At 37.6% G+C, this 23,468-nt stretch overlaps 1 protein-coding gene across 1 annotated transcript in view; it reads left to right on the top strand.

Moving 5' to 3' along the window:
* Positions 1 to 685: 685 nt before the first annotated feature.
* LOC117316235 overlaps positions 686 to 23,468 on the top strand; it is a 30,854-nt gene continuing 8,071 nt past the window's right edge. The window contains exons 1-12 of the mRNA XM_033870772.1: positions 686 to 1,457; positions 2,305 to 2,391; positions 3,427 to 3,615; positions 4,332 to 4,496; positions 5,040 to 5,220; positions 5,552 to 5,702; positions 6,084 to 6,238; positions 6,744 to 6,808; positions 10,414 to 10,724; positions 20,782 to 20,976; positions 21,131 to 21,548; positions 23,106 to 23,192. Coding sequence (XP_033726663.1) covers positions 701 to 1,457; positions 2,305 to 2,391; positions 3,427 to 3,615; positions 4,332 to 4,496; positions 5,040 to 5,220; positions 5,552 to 5,702; positions 6,084 to 6,238; positions 6,744 to 6,808; positions 10,414 to 10,724; positions 20,782 to 20,976; positions 21,131 to 21,548; positions 23,106 to 23,192 — 2,761 coding nt within the window. The 5' untranslated portion in view covers positions 686 to 700. The remainder of the gene's footprint in view (positions 1,458 to 2,304; positions 2,392 to 3,426; positions 3,616 to 4,331; positions 4,497 to 5,039; positions 5,221 to 5,551; positions 5,703 to 6,083; positions 6,239 to 6,743; positions 6,809 to 10,413; positions 10,725 to 20,781; positions 20,977 to 21,130; positions 21,549 to 23,105; positions 23,193 to 23,468) is intronic.

The following is a 23,468-nucleotide window of genomic DNA, read 5'->3' on the forward strand; positions in this document are numbered from 1 at the left end:
TTATAACGACTACTTTTCAATAACAAAGACACACGGAGTTGATATTGTGCCTATAGCATGCATGGATAAAGGGGTACCAAGTTTGCTCAAATGAATGACCTTGACCTACATTCAAGATCACAGGGGTCAAATAGACAAAACAAATTATAACGACTTCTTTTCCATAACAAAGAAGCCCAGGGGGTTGATATTAGCTCGGTCATTCAAGCTCACATGGATCAAATCTGTCGCATGCTGGGATAAAAGGCTACCATGTTTGTTCAAATTAACGGCCTTGGCCTACATTCAAGGTCACAGGGGTCAAATAGGCTGATATCTTTATAACGACTTCTTTTCAATAACCAGGACACACAGGGAGGTGATATTGGGCCTGTAGCATGCTAGGATGAAGAGCTACCACCTCTTGGAATAAATGACCTTGACCTGCATTCAAAGTCACAGGGGTCAAATAAGCTAAAATGTTTAAACGATTTCTTCTCAATAGCAAAAAGGCTAAGATACTCTGAGATTCGATAATAGGCATTGACCTGAATAAACCTAGCCTACTCTGATATTTGAATAAAATGGTAATCAGTATAGTATTTGTAGAAATGACCTAGATCAACTTAAGAGTTGCTCTAGAATCAGGTGAGCGATACAGGTCCATTGGGCCTCTTGTTGTTGTTACACTTTGCCATATTTTCCTGATTACAGATAGGATATGGCATCAAAACAGAAGTCTGATGGCCAGAACCAGCGCAATGGGCATACACAAAGAGAGTCTGCGACTGATGACGAGGACGACTTTATCATGGAACCCTGTGGGATAGGGCCATGTAAACCTTCCACATTCCAACATCTGGCGAATATCCCCTGTTTTGTAGGATGTTACAGTATCATTGGACTCTTATCTCAGTCCCTAAATACGTATTTGGGGTCCCAGATTCCTAGTATAGAGAAACAATTTGGGTTGTCAAGTGCTTACAGTGGCATTCTGATGAGCTTCAATGATATCGGATATCTCAGCGTGGTTCTGATCGTGAGTACACTAGCTCCATATGTCCACATACCCCGGGTTCTATTTGCAGCTTTTCTTCTTTACGGCATATCCGGGGTGGTCTGTAGTCTTCCACACTTCGTCAGTCTTGGTAGTGGAACGTTACCATCGCTTACTGCTGATGACGTCACCAAGAACAACCTATCGTCCTCTTCACACGCTTCCTCGATGAGAAGTCAAGTATATCCACTATGCGATTCGGTGGCCGGAAATATGTCAATGGTCGCTGATGAAGCATGTGGAAACAATATGAAGAAAGAAAGCGAAGCAGACGACACCTCTAATGATGTCCGGACAATGTTTTTGGCCATATTTGGAATTGGCATGATCCTACAAGGTGTAGCGAAATCATTGCGGGGTCCATTCGTCACGGTTTATGTTGACGATAACGGCGATAAAAGAAAGACTGGGTTCTACATGGGTAAGTATTTCTTCTTCTTCTTCTTCTTCTTCTTCTTGGAAAAAAAAATCAGCAAATGTCGCGAAAAATGTGACGTCATAATACGGCCATTGACGTTACGTATTGATTTGTGAAAAAGAATCCCTTATAACATTAAGTTCTATATATATACATGTTTTGATTTTGAAAATCAATTTCAAAAAGTAATTACAAGCGCTGATGTTCCTTTTTTTTTTTAGATTCATAGACGTATAAAATGTTGTTTTTCATACCGCAATGGAACTAAGTCTAAATAAAATGGACATTAATGCTTAAGTGTAATAAGTTCCTAAATCAATAAACAATTTTGAGAATTATTTAAACCATTAGTGTAATTAGTATTATTACCAAACAAATGTTATTTCTTGGAGGCCGCGGTACACCATAGGACCAGTAACCTCACGTAAAGAGGTGAGTGTTCGATCTCTACCAGGGACAGTTTTTCGTGTTGCTCATGGAACTTTGTTCACGAAAGGTCCAATGCTGTTGTGTCCTTCGAGAAGCTTTCTGCCATATCTCTGGATAACAAATGGCGGGCCTTCCGAATACATTGTTCAGGGATATTGTAAAGAAACTGGTTTGTAGGCTTACCATTCTTCTCAGGAAGACAAGTGAATGGCTCTTAGGCTCCAGAACCAGACTTCGGAAGTTTTACTCGCATGTATGAAAACACGTCTCTACGGGAGTTGGAATTCAGAGCGAGGTCGTGAACTAGATGACATTCTTACAAGAAAAAAAGTTCTTAGACTCATGTTTTCAATCGACTGATTCAGTGTGAAAAATAACAAATAGTTTTTCTTCATATCAGTACTATTTATGTCTTTTCCAGGAATTATAATTGCCGTAGCTATAGCCGGACCTTCAGTTGCCTTCGTTGTGGGTGGTGTATTCAGCAGGATTTATGTCACTTTAGAAGGTAAACAACTGTTGTTATATAAACAAGTTAGATTATTAATTATTGTCTTTCCTAATAATGCTCAAGACCCATTGCATCAAGGACGAGTCAAAGAAAGACGAAACAGCTTTATGGTGCTGGTATCTCTGACGAGTCCTATAAGGTCGAAACAGCTGTATAAGACAGTGATCACTGACGAGACCTATAAGGACGAAACAGCTGTATGATAACCCTAGGATCACTGACGAGTCCTAGAAGGAACCCCGGTGTGTGCTGTTGTTATTTTATAAAGAGTTAATTCATGAAAAACCATGATAATATTATTTATCCATTTTACCTTACCATAATGATATAAACTTAAATTCATGGTCTCTTTAGAAAGACAACATGCAGCATGTTCTATCATATCAGTAGTAAAACTTCCTTTCTGGTCGAATACCCAAATTATCATCTTACCTTATACCAGCATGACGTCATTGTTTCATTTTGATGGCTGTTAGTCCACTATTGGAATATTTGCCAAGAAAAAAAATACATTAATACGTAATGGCTTGTTGGAGGTCTCGTGAAATATATTCATCCACACCATATACCAATGAAACTAGACCTAGACCTAGTTTGTGTGCTATTGTTTATAATCATATTAAAGCTGCTACCCAATATACATATAACTGTAGATTTTATAGTCATCAAAACGGTCATTTAAAAAGTGAAAAAGCGACACACGACCCTTTTATGTAAATCTTCCTCTGTAATGTATATATTTCGGATTCGGTTTCGGGTTTGTAAACAATGCTTCACAGAGAAGGCCGAATGGAGTTACAAATCCTCGCAACTCTCTGCTTGTAATGCTATTGTTTTGCACTGATTTAGGTTTATAAAATACATGACTGCAGATACTTCTAATTTTCTTAATTAAGAAAGAGTCTTAGTTTTATGACAGCAGTCAAAAATTTTACGTTAGACAATATTTTTACAATAATGATTTTTATAGTTGTGGTCACATTAGGCGTTTTATATGGCGTACGGGTCTATCAGACATATGTCGTATTGCAGATGTCGACATCACCCCGAGGGACCCGCGATGGATTGGAGCTTGGTGGATTGGTTTCTTGCTATTTGGAGGGGCATCTGTTATTTTTGCGATGCCAATCGTATTCTTTCCTCGCCACATCAAGAAACCAAAAGCGATAATGGTGAAAGGAAGGTCAACCAAGGACATGAAAATAATTGGCAAAGTCAAAGGTATGTTTGAAAATGATCATTTTAGTTGGGATAAAATGTTCATGATTCAAAGTAATTATTTAATATTGCCTGTGACATGCATCAAACATTATGTTTTATTCTATAACGTAAACAAAGTTTGTAACGCCGCTTTTCATTGGCTGATATAACGTCGTAACGATTCCTAGAAAGAGTAGATTCCCTGAGAGATTGTGTATAGAAGATTCAATTATAAGAATTATTTATTTCAAATATATATTATTTATGCTATGAAAAAAACCCGGAGTGTATCCGCATCTTCAACAACTTGGCTGTTTATTTAGAGTACAGTCCGTTGTTTTGTGTTAAGCTCCACAACATACATATGTTCAAGTTAGTCCTTAAAGGGACTAAATGGTTAGATTTCAATAGTTTCTTCATGCATTTGATTTCCGGAAAGCGTTGTTATGGACACTTTTGAAATGTATAATTAACATAAAGTGCATAACTTTTTACATCATTTTAAATCGTATACCCTTTTTTTTTTTATATATTATTTAAGTGAAAATCTAGCCATTTAGTCCCTTTAAATGTTTAACAAAGCTGATATAGTTTATTACATCTTATCTTATTACCATTACGCAAAATGGTAAACATTGATTCCAACCACAACCAACAATATTTCTTATTTTTTAAAGTATATTTATTAATATCAAAGTATTTTGATTGGAAGTAACAATACATTTTCGTTTTGACAGAACGACTGACATCATTCAAACGTTGCTTTTCCAACACAGTGTGGATTTGTCTCCTTCTCAGCGGCACGATACATCTTGGTTCTATAGGGGGTTACATATCATTTCTTTCTAAATATATCAAAATACAATTCAACATTCCTCTCTGGCAGGCTAATATGATTCTTGGTAAGTCAATGCATGTTTCAATTTATGTTATGTTATTTTAACGCATTCTGTATTGGAATCCGTCGATAAGTTTGTATTAATGTCTTGGCAATATATTTCTGTTGGTCTCTGAATTGATTTATATTGATAACGTGTGTATTGAGATATGCCGATAACTCTGTATCAATGTCTTGATAACCCATGTCTGTACCTCCTTTTTGAGTTATATCGATACCGTGTGTATTTAGATCTGTCGATAATTCTGTATTTATATCTGGACCGCCTATGTCGGTAGGTCTCTTTATTGAATTATATTGATAACGTTTATATCGAGATATGTTGAAATAGTCGTTATTGAGTTAAGTTTACCAACTGTATATTGATTTATGTTTGCAATGTCTGCTTTGATTTCTATGACATCATAAACACAATATTGACTTTGTGTTTCAAAAATAGGTCTATATCTCAAAATACGATCTTCCAAATGATCATGTTTTAGTGTATAAGAATTGATGAAAATCGGACCATATCTAATAAAGTAGAAAATATCTGAAATGTTTGTAGCGTCCACAAAGGCTGCTGTGGGATTGGGGACATTCTTAGGAGGACTTCTGACACGGATGATGAAGCTGACCCCTCGGAGAACCATAGGATTGATGATTACTATCTATATTGTATACGTCATAGTTTTTCTTTCGTCTCTCTTCCTTGGCTGTGACCAGCCGGAATTTGTTGGTCCGGAAAGGTCAGTATAAAGAAGACGCTAACTGTTACATAACGCCTGGTCCTATTCACCTTGTACTTTTTTTCAATGTCTCTATGCAAATATGATTTTATATGTATTTGTAAAATACGTTTTATGTATCTATAATTTACGTTTACTTCCTTTCAAAAATCAATAAAAAAATTTCTCTCTTGCTGTGACTTCTCAATCTTGTCGGGATATTGTGAACCAAATCACATGAACAGATACTGTTTATTACATTGAAAATTGTTATATATATATTTGTTGAATTCAATTTTACTAAAATTTAGATTTTAAACAATAAATGTAACCATTGGGTATTTTATTAAAGGTTTCATCCCGGTCAGAATTTGACCGCAGCAGATTGTTCCGCCGGATGTGACTGTAAAGATGACGCGTTCTTTCCTGTTTGTGGTTCTAATGGCGTCAACTACCATTCTCCATGCTTCGCTGGATGTCCCTCTGTTCCGTTCAAAGGCCAGGTAATTGATGATAATCCTCATACAATAGGCGGGTTTCACCAAAGGTGGCAAAACTTAGACTCCAACTTGCCTGCATTAAAACAGATCGTGTATTATGTCTGCAGCTCTGACAAGACATGAATATTCATATACCAAAACACAAATGGCGGAGATATTTTTTTGTCTCGTGCCATGACCTGACCTGACCTCGAATTAACGACCAGCGGCACGACATTGCCAAGCCATATATATCATCAACTATAGCCACTGCTCAAAGTATACTGATTTCTTCAATTAATTACTAATCAAGTCAATAATATTTGAAGAAATTTATTTAAATTAAATAAAACTTATTTGTGAGTAAATAACGTTCGAAGAATCGTTATTCAAATTTCATTTAAGCATTTTACCAACTGTACGTGTATTCCGGATGGAAAGGGCACTCCCGGTGAATGCCAGTCTGATTGTGCAATGATATATCCGTTTGCCGTATTGTGTGTTTTTGGTGGATTCCTCAATGCCCTACTTATATCTCCTGGTTTCATCGCTAAACTACGGTAAACCAATAAAAAAAAATGGTTATAAGCATTTCGGTGAAAATACTACACATAATTTACAATTCATGATATTTGTTTACACATACTAATTTATTAAAGTCAGAAATCGAATAATGTCCTCTTACAGGACACAATCTTTTCGACAATGCCAGGTATATGTGTTATTATGAGCGATTTCCATAGTGTCTATAACGAGTCTAACTAGAGTAAGAGCGAACTCACTTTAGTTACATGTAATGTGCTTGTGCTAGTCTAGGAGACTATGGTTCAATGACCGATTTGAAACTAGACCTGCGCATGCGTTACTATTTGGAAGCACAGTAGTAATTGGTTGTAGTTTACTCACATTTGTTATCACATTAGATGGAACAGCCTGCCTATAATAAATAGTTGATGATCGCACTCGCTCACAATATCTCCCTGTATGATACTTTTATCGAATAACTCGAACATGCTTTGATTCAGTATAGACAAGTCATATTGTATCATTTTACCCTTGTTACAGATGTGTAGAGGACCGGGACAAAGCCACGGCATTGGGCTGCATGTCCTTCCTAGGGTCCATTCTAGGTAAGTATTGTATACGTAATAGCTTTATATGGTAGCGTGGCTGCTATATGTCAATAATTAAAGGACTGTTTTAATGGTTACTAGTTACTAAATCTATGGCACTGTTTTCTGTCACAAAGTATCTGGTCTGTTCTATATTTTCTGTCTGCTGCAGTTTACCTTCTTTATGTACCAGCTTCAGTAAAATATCTGTGCATCCAGTCAATCTAATAGCTCTACTCAACAAAAAGTCATACCTGCCCTGCAGGTAGTGCGTAAGAACTGTGCAGTATCTGCTTCCCGACTCCCCTGCCTCCCATCCCCATTGTATGATCGTAAGAGGCGACTAGATACATTCTTTTATATTTCTCTTCTCTTTTTTCTTGTAACTTCATTCTTCTTAATGTCTCCCTTGACATTGCTTGACTTTTGGCCTTTAGTTGAGCGTTTACCTCTGTGAGGAAGACTTTGGGTTCTGTCACCATGATATAGACATAACAGAGTCCATAAAATGATAGTTTCCACTCCTGCTTTGCGCTCAGCATTTTTGGAGTGGGACGGCTGGTTCGCCCGTTGTCAGTATGATGTGACCTGACGAGGTGTATTCTGCTGTGTCTTCGGCAGTATACTTCAATGAGGTAGCACAGTAAAGTCGCCATCAGTTCCACGCTATCATAAGGAGACAAACTTAAACATACCGTAGACTCCCAAAACGAACATATTCAGTACATGCATGCACCTCGCATAATGAGATGGACTGGGAATGGGGATGAGGTTGGGGTCATGGGTCTTGGGGTGGTGGGGTCCGGTCAGAGGGGGATATCCGTAAATAATCGTAGCTGTTGATTGGACGTTGAACATTTATAGACCAAACCAAACAAAACAGTCTGCCAATAAGATGTGATTATGAGGTGTGCTGATAAGGTTTGACGAGTAGATGTGATGAGGAGGGTTGTCGATAACGTGTGGCGATGGGGTGTGACGATGGGTTATGATGATAAGGTATGTTGATGAGGTGTGCCGATGAGGTGTGATGATAAGGTGTGACGATGGGGTGAGACGATAAGGTGTGACGATGAGGTGTGATGATAAGGTGTGACGATGAGGTGTGATGATAAGGTGTGACGATGGGGTGTGACGATGAGGTGTGATGATAAGGTGTGACGATGAGGTGTGATGATAAGGTGTGACGATGGGGTGAGACGATAAGGTGTGACGATGAGGTGTGATGATAAGGTGTGACGATGAGGTGTGATGATAAGGTGTGACGATGGGGTGAGACGATAAGGTGTGACGATGGGGTGTGACGATAAGGTGTGACGATGAGGTGTGATGATAAGGTGTGACGATGGGGTGAGACGATAAGGTGTGACGATGGGGTGAGACGATAAGGTGTGACGATGAGGTGTGATGATAAGGTGTGACGATGGGGTGAGACGATAAGGTGTGACGATGAGGTGTGATGATAAGGTGTGACGATGGGGTGTGAAGATAAGGTGTGACGATGGGGTGTGAAGATAAGGTGTGACGATGAGGTATGATGATAAGGTGTGACGATGGGGTATGATGATAAGGTGTGACGATGGGGTGTGAAGATAAGGTGTGACGATGGGTTATGATGATAAGGTATGATGAAATGGTGTGATGATGAGGTGTGATGATGAGGTGTGATGATAAGGTGTGATGATAAAGTGTGATGATGAGGTGTGCTGATGAGGCGTGATGATAAGGTGTGATGATGAGGTGTGATGATGAGGTATGATAAGGTATGATGAAATGGTGTGGGGATGAGGTGTGATGATGAGGTGTGATGATAAGGTGTGATGATAAAGTGTGATGATGAGGTGTGCTGATGAGGCGTGATGATAAAGTGTGATGATGAGGTGCGATGATGAGGTATGATGACATGGTGTAAGGATAAGTTGTGATGATGAGTGTAATGATGAGGTATGATGAAAAGGTGTGATGATGAGGCGTGATGAAAAGGTGTGATGATGAGGCGTGATGAAAAGGTGTGATGATGAGGTGTGATAATGAGGTGATTGGATGAGATGTTATGATGAGATGTGATGATGAGATGTGATGATGAGGTGTGACGATGAGGCGTGATGATGAGGTGTGATGATGAGATGTTATGATGAGGCGTGATGATGAGGTGTGATGATGAGATGTTTGATGAAGCGTGATGATGAGGTTTAATGATGAGTCGTGATGAGAGGTGTGATGATGAGATGTTATGATGAGGCGTGATGATGAGGTGTGATGATGAGATGTTATGATGAGGTGTGATGATAAGGTGTGATGATAAAGTGTGATGATGAGGTGTGCTGATGAGGCGTGATGATGAGGTGTGATGATGAGATGTGATGATGAGTTGTGATGATGAGATGTGATGATGAGGTGTGATGATGAGGTGTGATGATGAGGTGTGATGATGAGGTGTGATGATGAGGTGCGATGATGAGGTATGATGACATGGTGTAAGGATAAGTTGTGATGATGAGTGTAATGATGAGGTATGATGAAAAGGTTTGATGATGAGGCGTGATAATGAGGTGAGAGGATCAGGTGTGATAATGAGGTGATTGGATGAGATGTTATGATGAGATGTGATGATGAGATGTGACGATGAGGTGTGACGATGAGGTGTGACGATGAGGTTGATGATGAGATGTTATGATGAGGCGTGATGATGAGGTGTGATGATGAGATGTTATGATGAGGCGTGATGATGAGGTGTGATGATGAGATGTTTGATGAGGCGTGATGATGAGGATAAATGAGTCGTGATGAGAGGTGTGACGATGAGGAGTGATGATGAGTTGTGACGATGAGATGTGATGATGAGGTGTGATTACATGGTGTGATGATGAGGTGTGAGGATGAGTTGTGATGATGAGATGTTATGATGAGGCGTGATGATGAGGTGTGATGATGAGATGTTTGATGAGGCGTGATGATGAGGTTTAATGAGTCGTGATGAGAGGTGTGACGATGAGGAGTGATGATGAGTTGTGACGATAAGTTTTGACGATGAGTTGTGATTACATGGTGTGATGATGAGGTGTGAGGATGAGATGTGATGATGAGTTGTGATTACATGGTGTGATGATGAGGTGTGAGGATGAGGTGTGATGATGGGATGTTATAAGTTGTGGTGATGAGGTGTGATGATGAGGTGTGAGGATGAGATGTGATGATGAGGTGTGAGGATGAGGTGTGATGATGGGATGTTATAAGTTGTGGTGATGAGGTGTTATTATGGTACATCTTTCGTTTCATCTAAGTATGCTTAAATATGACAACAAAAACATAATTCGTTACTTAATGATATTTTACTACTCTATAACAGTTATTATAAAATTCATCAGGTGTCCATCAATGTAATTAGGGTTTTCCAGCTGACATGAATTTTACTTTAAATATGCAGATTTGTGTGTAGTGGAGTTTTGTCATTAAACAACAGTCGAACGATAGGCAGGAATGTTACTCCATTTGACGAAACAACAGATAGTTGTCTGTCTTGAAGAGATTGCCAATCCTGAGAACCTTGGTTAAGTCGCCCCTTTGTGAGGCACATGCCCGCGAAGCCAGTATGTGTAATTTGTTTTTGTTCTTTTTCACAGGTTGGATGCCCACACCAATAATTATTGGAAAAGTAATTGACACGACATGCATAATTTGGCAGGATACTTGCAACTCGTCTGGGGCATGTTTGTATTATATACTATCAGCGCTCAGGTTAAAAGTTCACGCAGTAATCCTAGGGTACAAGATTTTATCCCTCGCTTTTCTGTTCCTGGCTTTATATCTGGTAAGGAACCTTGACGAATGGCCACAGAATGTTGTTAAGAAATTTTCTTCCGAAAAAGACATCAAGACACCCGAGGAGATGAAAACTCTTGCGAGTGCTGATGAAGAGGTGGACGATGAAAAGGTTAGCAAATTAATAAATATCAAGTCTGAAACGTCATCAGCATACGATTGTCACACCTTTCAAATTAAAACTACAGGGAAAAGAACGCGGTTAAAGGTATATATTGCTTGTATATATAAATGACAATTATTTATAAACAATAAAAAAGAAGGTATAGTGAAAATAAGGGACCGCTCTCATGCAAAATTAGGAATTTTCCCCCGACAATATTAAGGGCTGCTCCCCGACAAATTTAGGCACCTCTCACTGACAAAATTAGGAGCTGCCTGCCTGCAGAATTATGGACCGGTCCCCGACAAAATTAGGGGTTTCTCCCATACAAAATCACCCCAGCAATATTAGGGGTTTCTCCCCGACAAAATCACCCCAGCAATATTAGGGGTTTCACCCCGACAAAATCACCCCAGCAATATTAGGGGCTGCTCACCGACTTTGCTTGTTTTCACGACAGGGATATCTCAACTCCCATGTAAAAGTTTGGCTAGTCAGCACAACAGGGATATCTCAACTCTCGTGTAATAATTTGCCTAGTCAGCACGACAGGGATATCTCAACCCTCATGTTAGGGTTTGGCTAGTCAGCACGACAGGGATATCTCAACCCTCATGTTAGGGTTTGGCTAGTCAGCACGACAGGGATATCTCAACCCTCATGTTAGGGTTTGGCTAGTCAGCACAACAGGGATATCTCAATCCCCGTGTAATAGTGTGGCTGGTCAGCACGACAGGGATATCTCAATCCCCATGTAATAGTGTGACTGGTCAGCACGACAGGGATATCTCAATCCCCGTGTAATAGTGTGGCTGGTCAGCTCGACAGGGATATCTCCATCCCCGTGTAATAGTGTGGCTGTCAACACGACAGGGATAACTCAATCCCCGTGTAATAGTGTGGCTGGTCAGCACGACAGGGATATCTCAATCCCCGTTTAATAGTGTGTCTGGCCAGCACGACAGGGATATCTCGACCGTCGTGTAATGGTGTGGCTGGTCAGCACGACAGGGATATCATAATCCTCATGTAATAGTGTGACTGGTCAGCACGACAGGGATATCACCATCCCCGTGTAATAGTGTGGCTGGTCAGCACGACAGGGATATCTCAATCCCCGTATAATAGTGTGGCTGGTCAACACGACAGGGATATCTCAATCCCCGTGTAATAGTGTGGCTGGTCAGCATGACAGGCTTATCTCAATCCCCGTGTAATAGTGTGGCTGGTCAACACGACAGGGATATCGCAATCCCCGTGTAATAGTGTGGCTGGTCAGCACGACAGGGATATCTCCATCCCCGTGTAATAGTGTGGCTGGTCAGCACGACAGGGATATCTCAATCCCCGTGTAATAGTGTGGCTGGTCAGCACGACAGGGATATCTCAATCCCCGTGTAATAGTGTGGCTGGTCAGCACGACAGGCTTATCTCAATCCCCGTGTAATAGTGTGGCTGGTCAACACGACAGGGATATCTCAATCCCGTGTAATAGTGTGGCTGGTCAGCACGACAGGGATATCTCAATCCCCGTGTAATAGTGTGGCTGGTCAGCACGACAGGGATATCTCAATCCCGTGTAATAGAGTGGCTGGTCAGCACGACAGGGATATCTCAATCCCGTGTAATAGATGTGGCTGGTCAGCACGACAGGGATATCTCAATCCCCGTGTAATAGTGTGGCTGGTCAGCACGACAGGGATATCTCAATCCCCGTGTAATAGTGTGGCTGGTCAACACGACAGGGATATCTCAATCCCCGTGTAATAGTGTGGCTGGTCAGCATGACAGGGATATCTCAATCCCCGTGTAATAGTGAGGCTGGTCAGCACGACAGGGATATCTCAACCCCCGTGTAATAGTGTGGCTGGTCAGCACGACAGGGATATCTCGACCGTCGTGTAAGAGATGCCAGCCAAACTGTAACACGAGGGTTGAGATATCCCTGTTTGATTGTTTTCCGATATTAAAAGAACTTTTCCCGTGTGAGAATTTTGAGCAATCCGTGCAATGATTTTCCAGGCACGACTTTTTCTTAATAACGCGTAATTAATATCTGATTTTTTTTCTAATTGCAGAAACCAGTTGTTTGATGAGAAAAGAAGGGAATTGAATCAGCTCGAGCTTCAAATCAAAATGCTATGTATAATATAATTCTTCGTGTTTTGATGTTGTCGATATAGTATCAACTGTGTTGTATTAACTGTGTTTAATAAATCGGATCTAGTCTTGAAATGTTGATGTCATTGGTTAATTATGCTTGTACATTTCATCAAAATATTCCGCATATTTCCAGCTGTGATTAACGCTTGATTGCCATTTTACTGTTCATGAGGAACATTGTACCGGGAATGAATGAACATTTGATGATTTGATCGTAGAAGTCCTGCCATAAAGAATATGTATCACCGCCATTAAGAGGACCGCTGATTATGATATAAGCGGCACTTTTATTTTAAATAAAGTAAATAAAAAATGAACATGACATTTTAATGTTTTATTTGATATGTATGACAATTTCCATGTTTTAACAAAGAAATGTTATAGTTTTTGTCTCCATCAAAAATAATTTGATGTCACTTCTGTATTGTATATCGAAACCATACTAAATATATCATCGTTAAACTAATATAGTTGTAAATGAAAACTTTATACCTGACATTGAAATGCTGGTAAATAATCATCTCAAAGAAGCGTTAAAGTTGAAAAAAAAAAAATTAAAAAATGCGTGATATTAAAGCCAAAATGTTTCATTTTTCATCCACAAACTATAAGAGATGTAATGGTATTTAATATTTGTTGATAAAATAAAAAGAAACGAAGGACGATAACTCATTTGTAATAATATAATGACTAATACATTGAGAAGGAATTGTCAATACAATAATCAGTGAGAATGCAAAGGCATTATGAAGATACAAGAAAAGTTCACAACGTCTAACATGGGAAAAACACCAGAAAGAAGGACAAGATGACGAGAGCAAATATGGTACTTCAATAACATGGAAAAATAGGACGCACAAAATGAATCGAAAGGCAACAACAGAGCCCTGTGACATGAATTTAATGTAGGAAGAAAATGAGATACCATATCAAAAGATGAGATACATTCTTGTGATTGACACCATAGTTCTGACTATAAAACTAGGGCAAACTATGAACAATAGATCGATTCCCCAATTACCAATATCCAGGTTGCGAAAACAAAACAACAAGCGGTTGTTCACAAAGCACCGGCCTGAAACTGTGACCGGCACCATTGTTAAAACTTTAAAGAGAGCAAATTATGAACAATATGATCGATTTACATTAGGATTCTTGAAGTGATGCAAGAAGATTTAAGACCACGTGTTCCGAAGGATAAGCGTCTTCTACTTCACCGACGAATTAATTTACTTTAAAATAGAGATACATTTGCGCGTTCTAACGAAACAATTAATAGTTTAAGTCAAGACGAGAAAAGTCGCTTTGATATCTTCTCTTCCAACACATTTTTAGGTTTTGTCATTACATGTAGGTCGGTATTCTCTGTATTTAAAAAAGACCCAATCAGGTTTGAATAACAATCACAAGCATATAGAAACGCATTAATCGCATTTGGCATATCCTGGTATAAATATATAATATCTGGATTAGGATTATTGTGTAATTCTGATGGGCAGCACTATCCAACATAACTATCTGCTTCTTCATTTTAACGCACATCATCGATCATCGAAAAACCAACAGAGAATACCGACTTTGAATCGATGCAGCATGGATAGAAGTACTTGAAAAAGTCAAAGGATGAAAAAGACCTGGATTTTCAGGCGTCTTCTGATAAATCTTGTTCGAATCTGGGTTAAATCAAACTCGCAATTACTTTTACAGTGATGACAACCATACCAACAAACTTTTAACACGCCTGACTTCATATCGCCAGATGAAATAGAATTGAAAATGGCAGCATGTCGGCCATCTTGTTTTCAGATCACAACTAAAATTCAATATTCCATAGGGAATTCAACGATAAAATTTGAGAAAATATATTTGCATTACTATAAGAAATAGCGACAATAAAAATTGTTTTTCCTCAAGGGATTGTTACTGAAAGAAGTACAGCATACTAGCGCATTTCAACTGTTTCCTTAAACCAATATTTATAGAAATTTATGAATTCATTTGCGTATCGTCTGTGCAATAACTAATGCAACACTCTGAAATGCAAATGCAACAGTAACTCAGAATCTAATTCGATAAAACGAAAGCATAATTAGAACAAAATAAAGATTTGCACGGATACCATAGAAAGTACAAGGATAAGACTACCGAGAGGATAAGCGTCTTTTTATCGTCGCTAAAATAAATAAATAAATAAATAAAATAAATAAATATGAAGATAACGATAAAATACAAGGATAATACGAGAGTACAATAGTCTTTTTTATAATCGACGTAAAATAAAATAAATCAAATCATTTTAATGGTGCTAATAAAGTAAAAGAAAAAAAAACACGTGTTTCTAACGGAAATGTGTCTTTTTATCATCGACGTAAAAATAAATAAATAAATAAAATGTTAATAATGATACAAAAATAATTCAACCAATATGTTCTGAGTGTAAAATAAGTAGTGAAATAAATAAATTGAAAATATTAAGTACAAGGAGAATAAGACCAGACGTTCCACAGAGGATTGCTGGGTGTAAGCTTTGACGTTGAAATTAAAAACGTTTCTAAAAATGAAGGTAATGTACCTTCCACAATAAGCTTACATGTTCCGCAGTGTTGCGTTCTACATTTTGAAACTAGGGTTAGGACCACCAACAACGGGTCAAATAATCGGGATCAAGTATCGGAATAAATTCTGATTTTTGGCTTTTAATTGCATCATATATATATAAACTTTTATGTATTTTAGGCAGGCCGTAGAATTAACTCGTACTATGTACAAAGTCAATACAAAATTTAATTTATTCTTCAAAAAATTATTTTTATTTCTCTTCATTAAATTACCGATTATGATGCGGGTAGTCTTATCAGCATAACTATTATAAAGTTTGTAGGCGTTAAGGTAGAAAATGTAACATTCGTTATGAAGGAAATAATGCTTTCCAAGTCGTCCTTCCATTGCATAACATTATCAGATAAGTATAGGAGAGAAACTGATGAAACAACAACACAATGAAACTGTGAGAATGTCGATGTCAAATTGTAATTAAAACGATGAGTATCACCTAGTTTTTCGGCACACATTTATAAGTGGTTTATGAAAATGCTTTAGTTTTAATCTGTTCAAAGTAGATTAGTAAACCAAAGACATGAAAATAGTTGATATAACGTAAATGATATAAATATTAAATGTACAAATATCTTGGAATCTTCAATTTGAAATATAAATTATTCACTATATCTACCTCCGTTTAAGCGAGGAAAAATAATGATGAACGAACAATGTACCCTTCTATGCCAAAATGTATCTTACGCTACAAAGAGGATTTTGTAAGTTAATCATCTTAAATGTTGTTCTAATATAGCCGTTTATGATATTACGTGTATATATAATTCATTGAGTCTATGCCATCATGCGCCCGATAGCTATGTCTGTTCGTAATCTGAGGTGAAGACCAGTGATGCGCTCCGTATCCGTGTAATGTGTTCATTGGCAAGATACGTTACCCTATTGCTCTGAATGGCATGGAACGGACCTCCTGAATGTTGTTCAGTGAGGTACAGTAGTCACCAACTACTACAAGTAGACCCTGCCTCAAAATGACCATGACTGTTCATGGGGCGATTAACTCAGTAAACAAGCACTGAAGTATGCCATCATAACATGTTGTTTCCCTCACAATATAGAATAATCGTTGCGTAAATCTTTGATAATCATGTCATTATTAATATTCAAAATCTAAGTCCTTGGCTTATAGATATAAATAACGTTACAACTGATCTACAATATATGCCATGAGCAAGTATCTATCCACTGAGCTTTTAAATCAGATATCCGAAAATGAAAGGATTTCATAGTTACGGAAGACACTTCTGGAAGGGTTAATGACGTTTTGATCAACCAGTTTATGTTTATGACTTTGGTTTGAGGTAAATTTTGACTATGCATATTTTTTTGCATTACTTCCCTAGAATGTAAGTTTGCGTAGACATTGTAATGAGACACGAACTTATTCAAAAAACGCGTTTTTTTATATATATTTTCTCCTTTTATACATATTTTAAGTCGGAAGATACTTCAGGAAGGTCAGGGATATAGTATTTCGGTAAACAGTTCTACTGGAGAGTTATAGCACTGTACAGTATGTGGCTGCTCATGTGTCCCATTTCAGGAATCGTGACAGTCATTCATTAACCCTTATACAAGCGTGAACATGCATCATGATTAGGTTGGCTACCATATGAAGTGTGTATCTGTAACTAGTAGCGCATAGATAATCTATCAGACAACGGGGAGATCTATCGCATCCGATCGAGTAAGTTGAATTTGAATATTTTCTTTATATATTATAAAAAGTAGATATTTTACTCACTTAGGATGTCTTCATAAAAGTATCGGACTGTTGGAACCTTACAAAATATTCATATTGCTATTGCTGATACATATTCATTGTTGAACGTTAGCAAAACAGAAATACTTTAATGCTGTATTGAACAACCAGTTTTGTTTGTTTATGACTGTATATTTACATTCTGTGTTGCATTTGTCTATATGTCGTTAGTAAACCAAATTGTATTCATGAGATTGTCTACTACAATTTACAGTCATTCGGTCAGAGTAGGAATACAGCCCCAGGTGTTGCAGGTCAAAACAATGGCCGCCAGTTACTTTCGGCTTGGAGAGCTTTCGAATGCTAGCATTTATAATCCACAACAAAAAAATAAAGACAAAATAATCTTATCTATATATTAATAAAACGAATACAAATTAAAAGTAGATAAGATGTGCACAGATGACTTTGAAAAACTTTTGGACAGTAAAACCAGGCGATCTGGAAAAGTAAGCGTCCTCTATATCATGAACGACACCATACCAATCTGGATCAAATTCGGGTACGTTATTAAAGTGGGAATTACCAATGCCATGTTGTCATAATTAGAAAATTTACTTCACGAAGTAACTATCAGACATTTCAGCAACGATTAAAATATTCTCACTGGTTCTTTAGCTAGGATAAAGTTTCCCATTTAGACTAGAGTCGATCCTCGGATATGACGGGACCATATACAATGAATGTTAGATTTGGATTGAAAAACATAATTTCTTTTCTTTTATCAGAAATATATATGTATGAAGATTTACCGAATTCCATTTGACTATCCTAATCAAGTACACTTGAACTTTCATTTTGCAGATGATTGCTTTTGTTCATATCTTTCACACCTTGCACTGGTTTACCAATGTTCGAAAACGAGATGAAATTCCTTAATTTAATATTTTCCGTTAAAATAAAAACTGATTTTAAGAAAAATAAACCTTAGTCATATAAGCATATTGGACATTTTAAGTAAAGGAATACACTGTACTTAGGAACCTAGCTTCTGATCTCTCAAATGTCACACATCTCGCTTTCACATTTTTACATTTATTTTTACATCCCGTTGTTCTGCCTGTTTTTACGACAAGTGCTTCATTTCTTGTTATAGTGCCCTAAATAAACCAAATCATTTGGATTGATTTTCATTGTCTCCACATTACCTACCTTCCTGGTGTTCAGGCGTGTTCTGGCATACTGATGCGATCGCCTGAGGTCAGAGATCAGTCAGTTGTATGATGATTGAATATAAAGTTTACTTAATCATCAACCATAAAGGGATTCACAAGCGTTCGTCAATGTAAGCATATATAAGTTTATTTAAGAATTGCAATTATAAATTGATCACAAATAATTACTCCAGACGAGATAGCAATTCAAATAATATATGCTTGATAATGAATGCTGTTTCATGTAGAATGTCGATATTATCCATATACAGAATATATACTGTATATCAATATACGAACTAAATGTGTCAAGAATTTGTGATTTTTTTAGTATATATGTCATTAATATCAGGTCAGGATACACTTAAACATATATATCAAAAATTTTAGTTATGTTTTGAATTTACCGCTTTATTGTGATTTCCAATTTAGTGATGCCACTTAGTTATTAATTGATATTACTTATTAATTAAGTGATGTTACTTATTAATTAGGTGTTTTCTGTATTACATATTAAAACGTTGAATAGACCTAATCAGTCGTTTAAGTGATTTTCTTAACATTTTTGAATAAGTGGTATTGCTTTAACGATTAATTGGTATTACCTTATAAATTAAACAACTAAGTGATATCACCTCATCACTTAAACGACTACGTGGCACACCTAATCACCTAAACGACCAAGTGGTGTCACCTAAACGACCAAGTGGTATCACCTAAACGACCAAGTGGTGTCACCTAAACGACAAAGTGGTATCACTTAATCACTAAAACGACTAAGTGGCACACCTAATCACTTAAACGACTAAGTGGCACACTTAATCACTAAAACGACTAAGTGGCACACCTAATCACTTAAACGACTAAGTGGCACACCTAATCACTTAAACGACTAAGTGGCACACTTAATCACTAAAACGACTAAGTGGCACACCTAATCACTTAAACGACTAAGTGACACACCCAATCATTTAAACGACTAAGTGGCACACCTAATCATTTAAACGATTAAGTGGCACACCTAATCACTTAAACGATTAAGTGGTATCACATAATTTCCTAAGCGACTAAGTGGTATCACTTAATCACTAAAACGACTAAGTGGCACACCTAATCACTTAAACGACTAAGTGGTATTACCTAATCACTTAAACGTCTAAGTGGTGTCACCTAATCACTTAAACGATTAAGTGGTATTACCTAATCACTTAAACGACTAAGTGGCACACCTAATCACTTAAAGGACTAAGTGGCACACCTAATCACTTAAACGACTAAGTGGCATCACCTAATCACCTAAACGACTAAGTGGTGTCACCTAATCACTTAAACGTCTAAGTGGCATCACCTAATCACTTAAAGGACTAAGTGGCACACCTAATCACTTAAAGGACTAAGTGACACACCCAATCACTTAAGCGACTAAGTGGTATCACCTAAACGACTAAGTGGCACACCTAATCACTTAAAGGACTAAGTGGCACACCTAATCACTTAAACGACAAAGTAGTATCACCTAATCACCTAAACGACAAAGTAGTATCACCTAATCACCTAAACGACTAAGATTTATCACCTTATCACTTAAACGACTAAGTGGCACACCTAATCACCTAAACGACTAAGTGGCATCACCTAATCACCTAAACGACTAAGTGGTATCATCTAATCACCTAAACGACTAAGATTTATCACCTTATCACTTAAACGACTAAGTGGCACACCTAATCACCTAAACGACTAAGTGGCATCACCTAATCACCTAAACGACTAAGTGGTGTCACCTAATCACCTAAACGACTAAGTGGCACACCTAATCACCTAAACGACTAAGTGGCATCACCTAATCACCTAAACGACTAAGTGGTGTCACCTAATCACTTAAACGTCTAAGTGGCACACCTAATCACTTAAGCGACTAAGTGGTATCACCTAAACGACTAAGTGGTGTCAACTAAACGACTAAGTGGTATCATCTAATTTCCTAAACGACTAAGTGGCACACCTAATCACTTAAAGGACTAAGTGGCACACCTAATCACTTAAGCGACTAAGTGGTATCACCTAAACGACCAAGTGGTGTCACCTAAACGACTAAATGGTATCACTTAATCACTAAAACGGCTTAGTGGTATCACCTAATTTCCTAAGCGACTAAGTGGTATTACCTTAATGACCAAGTGGTGTCAACTAAACGACTAAGTGGTATTACCTAATCACTTAAACGACTAAGTGACACACCTAACCACTTAAACCACTAAAACTAAATGGCATCTTTTAAACGAATTAGTGGTATCACCTAATTACTTTAACGACTGTTTCATTTGTCTTTATTTTTGTTCTTAATTCTGCGTTTTACTTGCAATTCCAGAATATTAGCATGAATACAGAAAACAAAAAGCCTGTTGGGGGTGCGTTGGTATTGAATTCTGATAACGCTAGGAAATCCTTTATGGAGGAGGAAGATGATTATGCTGACGCTCGGAAATGTGGACTTGGATCCTGTCGACCAGCATATCTACAAAAATTTGCAAATATTCAATCCTTTATTGGCTTTTACAGTATAGTGAGCGTCATGACGTCATTGATGACGTCATATTTGGGATCACAGATTCCCAGTATAGAGCGACAGTATGGCTTGAAAAGTAGCTATAGTGGAGTTATCATGAGTTTTAACGATATTGGATATTTTGTTTTTATTCTCTTCATCAGTTCATTAGCAAAAGTACGTGCACATTCCGCTGATTTTGTTTGGGGCTTTCATCCTGTATGGGGTATCCGGGATACTCTGTAGTGTTCCCCACTTCATCAGTGTCGCTAGTAACAGTATTCAGTTTATGACATCTAATCCAGTCGCCCTTGACAACGGAAGTATGCCTATCATGTCCGTTTCGAAAAACATTCCATTATGTGTTCCACTACTTAACGGAAGTAATATCACATCTGACGCATGCGTAGGCGGCAATGCTGACCAAGCATCCGGTATTGAGCTGGTGAATGACGGAATCAGACAGATGTTTCTTGCGTTCTTCGGGATTGGCATGATGCTACAGGGTGTCGGTAAATCTCTGAGGGGTCCATTTCTCACTGTATACATAGACGATAATGGTAAACGAAAAAGGACCGGATTCTATATGGGTAAGATTATTCTTCTTGAACGTGAGTTTAAAAATAAGTTTTGTGTTTCAACGTTTTCCTAAACTTAAACATGAATCTTTGTTATGATTACGTTCTTCTGTTTCAGACTTGTAGATATTAATCAAGCAGACTATAGCAGAATAGAAACAAGGTTTTCAATTAATCTAGCTACAGGTAAAGGCCGGAAGTCAAAATGCTCTCTGGTCCAACCGCGAAGTCGTTTGTGTACAGAGTGCAATTTGAATTGCTGTCAAGGCATCGATAGAACAATCTACAATCCATCATCGAGCTAAATCCTTATCTTATTTCAATACTAAAAAACATAAACAGTTCCATGTTCAGGCTGTTAGGATAATCAAAGGGAAAGGACATCTTAAAGTTCAATAAGGGTCGTGTAATCTAGTGAGCCGAACGATTGTTGAAAAAAAGGAAAAAAATGCACTTAATGTTTCGGGTTATCAATTTTCAGACAAGAAAAAAACAACCAATAAAAAGCGTTTACAAGCAAAAGTATAGTGGTGCATATTAAAAGAGACCATCTTATGTATCGTAATAACAAAAACGTCACTGACATAATTCTTACGGTATCCATTGACATTTGACATAGTGTGTATTTTATGCGAATAACACCTTTAAAGATATGGAATTAGTAATCGTAATGTCCATAAATATATAAAACTTTCTAACACAATACGCTGGCTGTGTCATTCCACTCTCAGGCCATTATATGAATTTTATGAACTAGTGGAATATAACCTTATGATCTTTTGATTTGTCAAGAATTCGAACATTGACCCGAGCGACACTTGTTAATAATTGTCAATAATCGAATGACGTCACATCACCGGGTACCGGCCGTCACCTGTACACCTTACTACATACGCGAAATAAGACTTCGCCACGTTTCCCTTTTATTCAAGATGATATTATTGTGGTAGTAGCAGGTCATACGACTCGTGATTCCTGGATATGAAATTTATTTTACATTCGTAAGTTATTTTTTAAAAGTTACAAAAGACGGTCGCTAAAGCTCGTGTCTTTTGTCATTAAAAAAAAAAACTAAATAAGATGTGTAACATCTATATATATCATGTCGACGATCTCATTTCATGTAAAACATCAGAACAGGTTTTATAGCCAGAGTAGCAACCAACCTATACCAGGGCAGGAATTATTTACAGAAAAGGCAAACGAAATTTACATTGATGCAAAGGTCAGAAATGGCATTTACAGAAGCTGCAAACCTGATTGACCTTGCTACAAAATTCAGTAGTTACATTTACAGAAGAGGCAAATAAGGTCAGCAGTGATATTTATAGCAGTTGAAAACGGGATTGACCTTGTTGCAAAGGCCAAAGATAACAGTTACAGAACAGGAATAGAGGTTGACCAGTACCCATGTAGTAACATATATGTCTGAAACTAGCAAAGGTAGAAAAGTCACTTCTGGTTACAGAACTTCTATAACATCAAAAAATCGACTTCACAGTCTTATTGTAAGACAACACGTTATGCTGTTGCCATAATGCTCACTTATACATGCCATTTCGTTACCAGGTGTCATCGTAGCACTAGCTATCTCTGGTCCTGTATTTGGCTATATATTTGGAGGGATGCTGAGTCGAGTTTACGTCACTCTGGAAGGTAAGACATCCAAACAGTTCTTGTACTGAAATAACTACCTTTCTAACACCTGTCGTTGTCTAGTAATTCCAATCTACTCACGTGGCTATGGTTCAATCTTCTAGAAGTGAAGTATGTTTAATTTCTGGCTCCGCTATTGCTCTAGATAATTAAAAGTTGAACTTCCTCAAGCAAATTAATCAGCAGAAAAATATCATTGTTGATATGGCTGCTGTAAAATTGGCTTAAGGTATGAAAACTTGACACAGGTTTTTTAATAACAGGTAAATGTGAAAA

The sequence above is a fragment of the Pecten maximus genome, chromosome 18 (assembly GCF_902652985.1).
Source record: "Pecten maximus chromosome 18, xPecMax1.1, whole genome shotgun sequence".
Taxonomy (NCBI): Eukaryota; Metazoa; Mollusca; class Bivalvia; order Pectinida; family Pectinidae; genus Pecten; species Pecten maximus.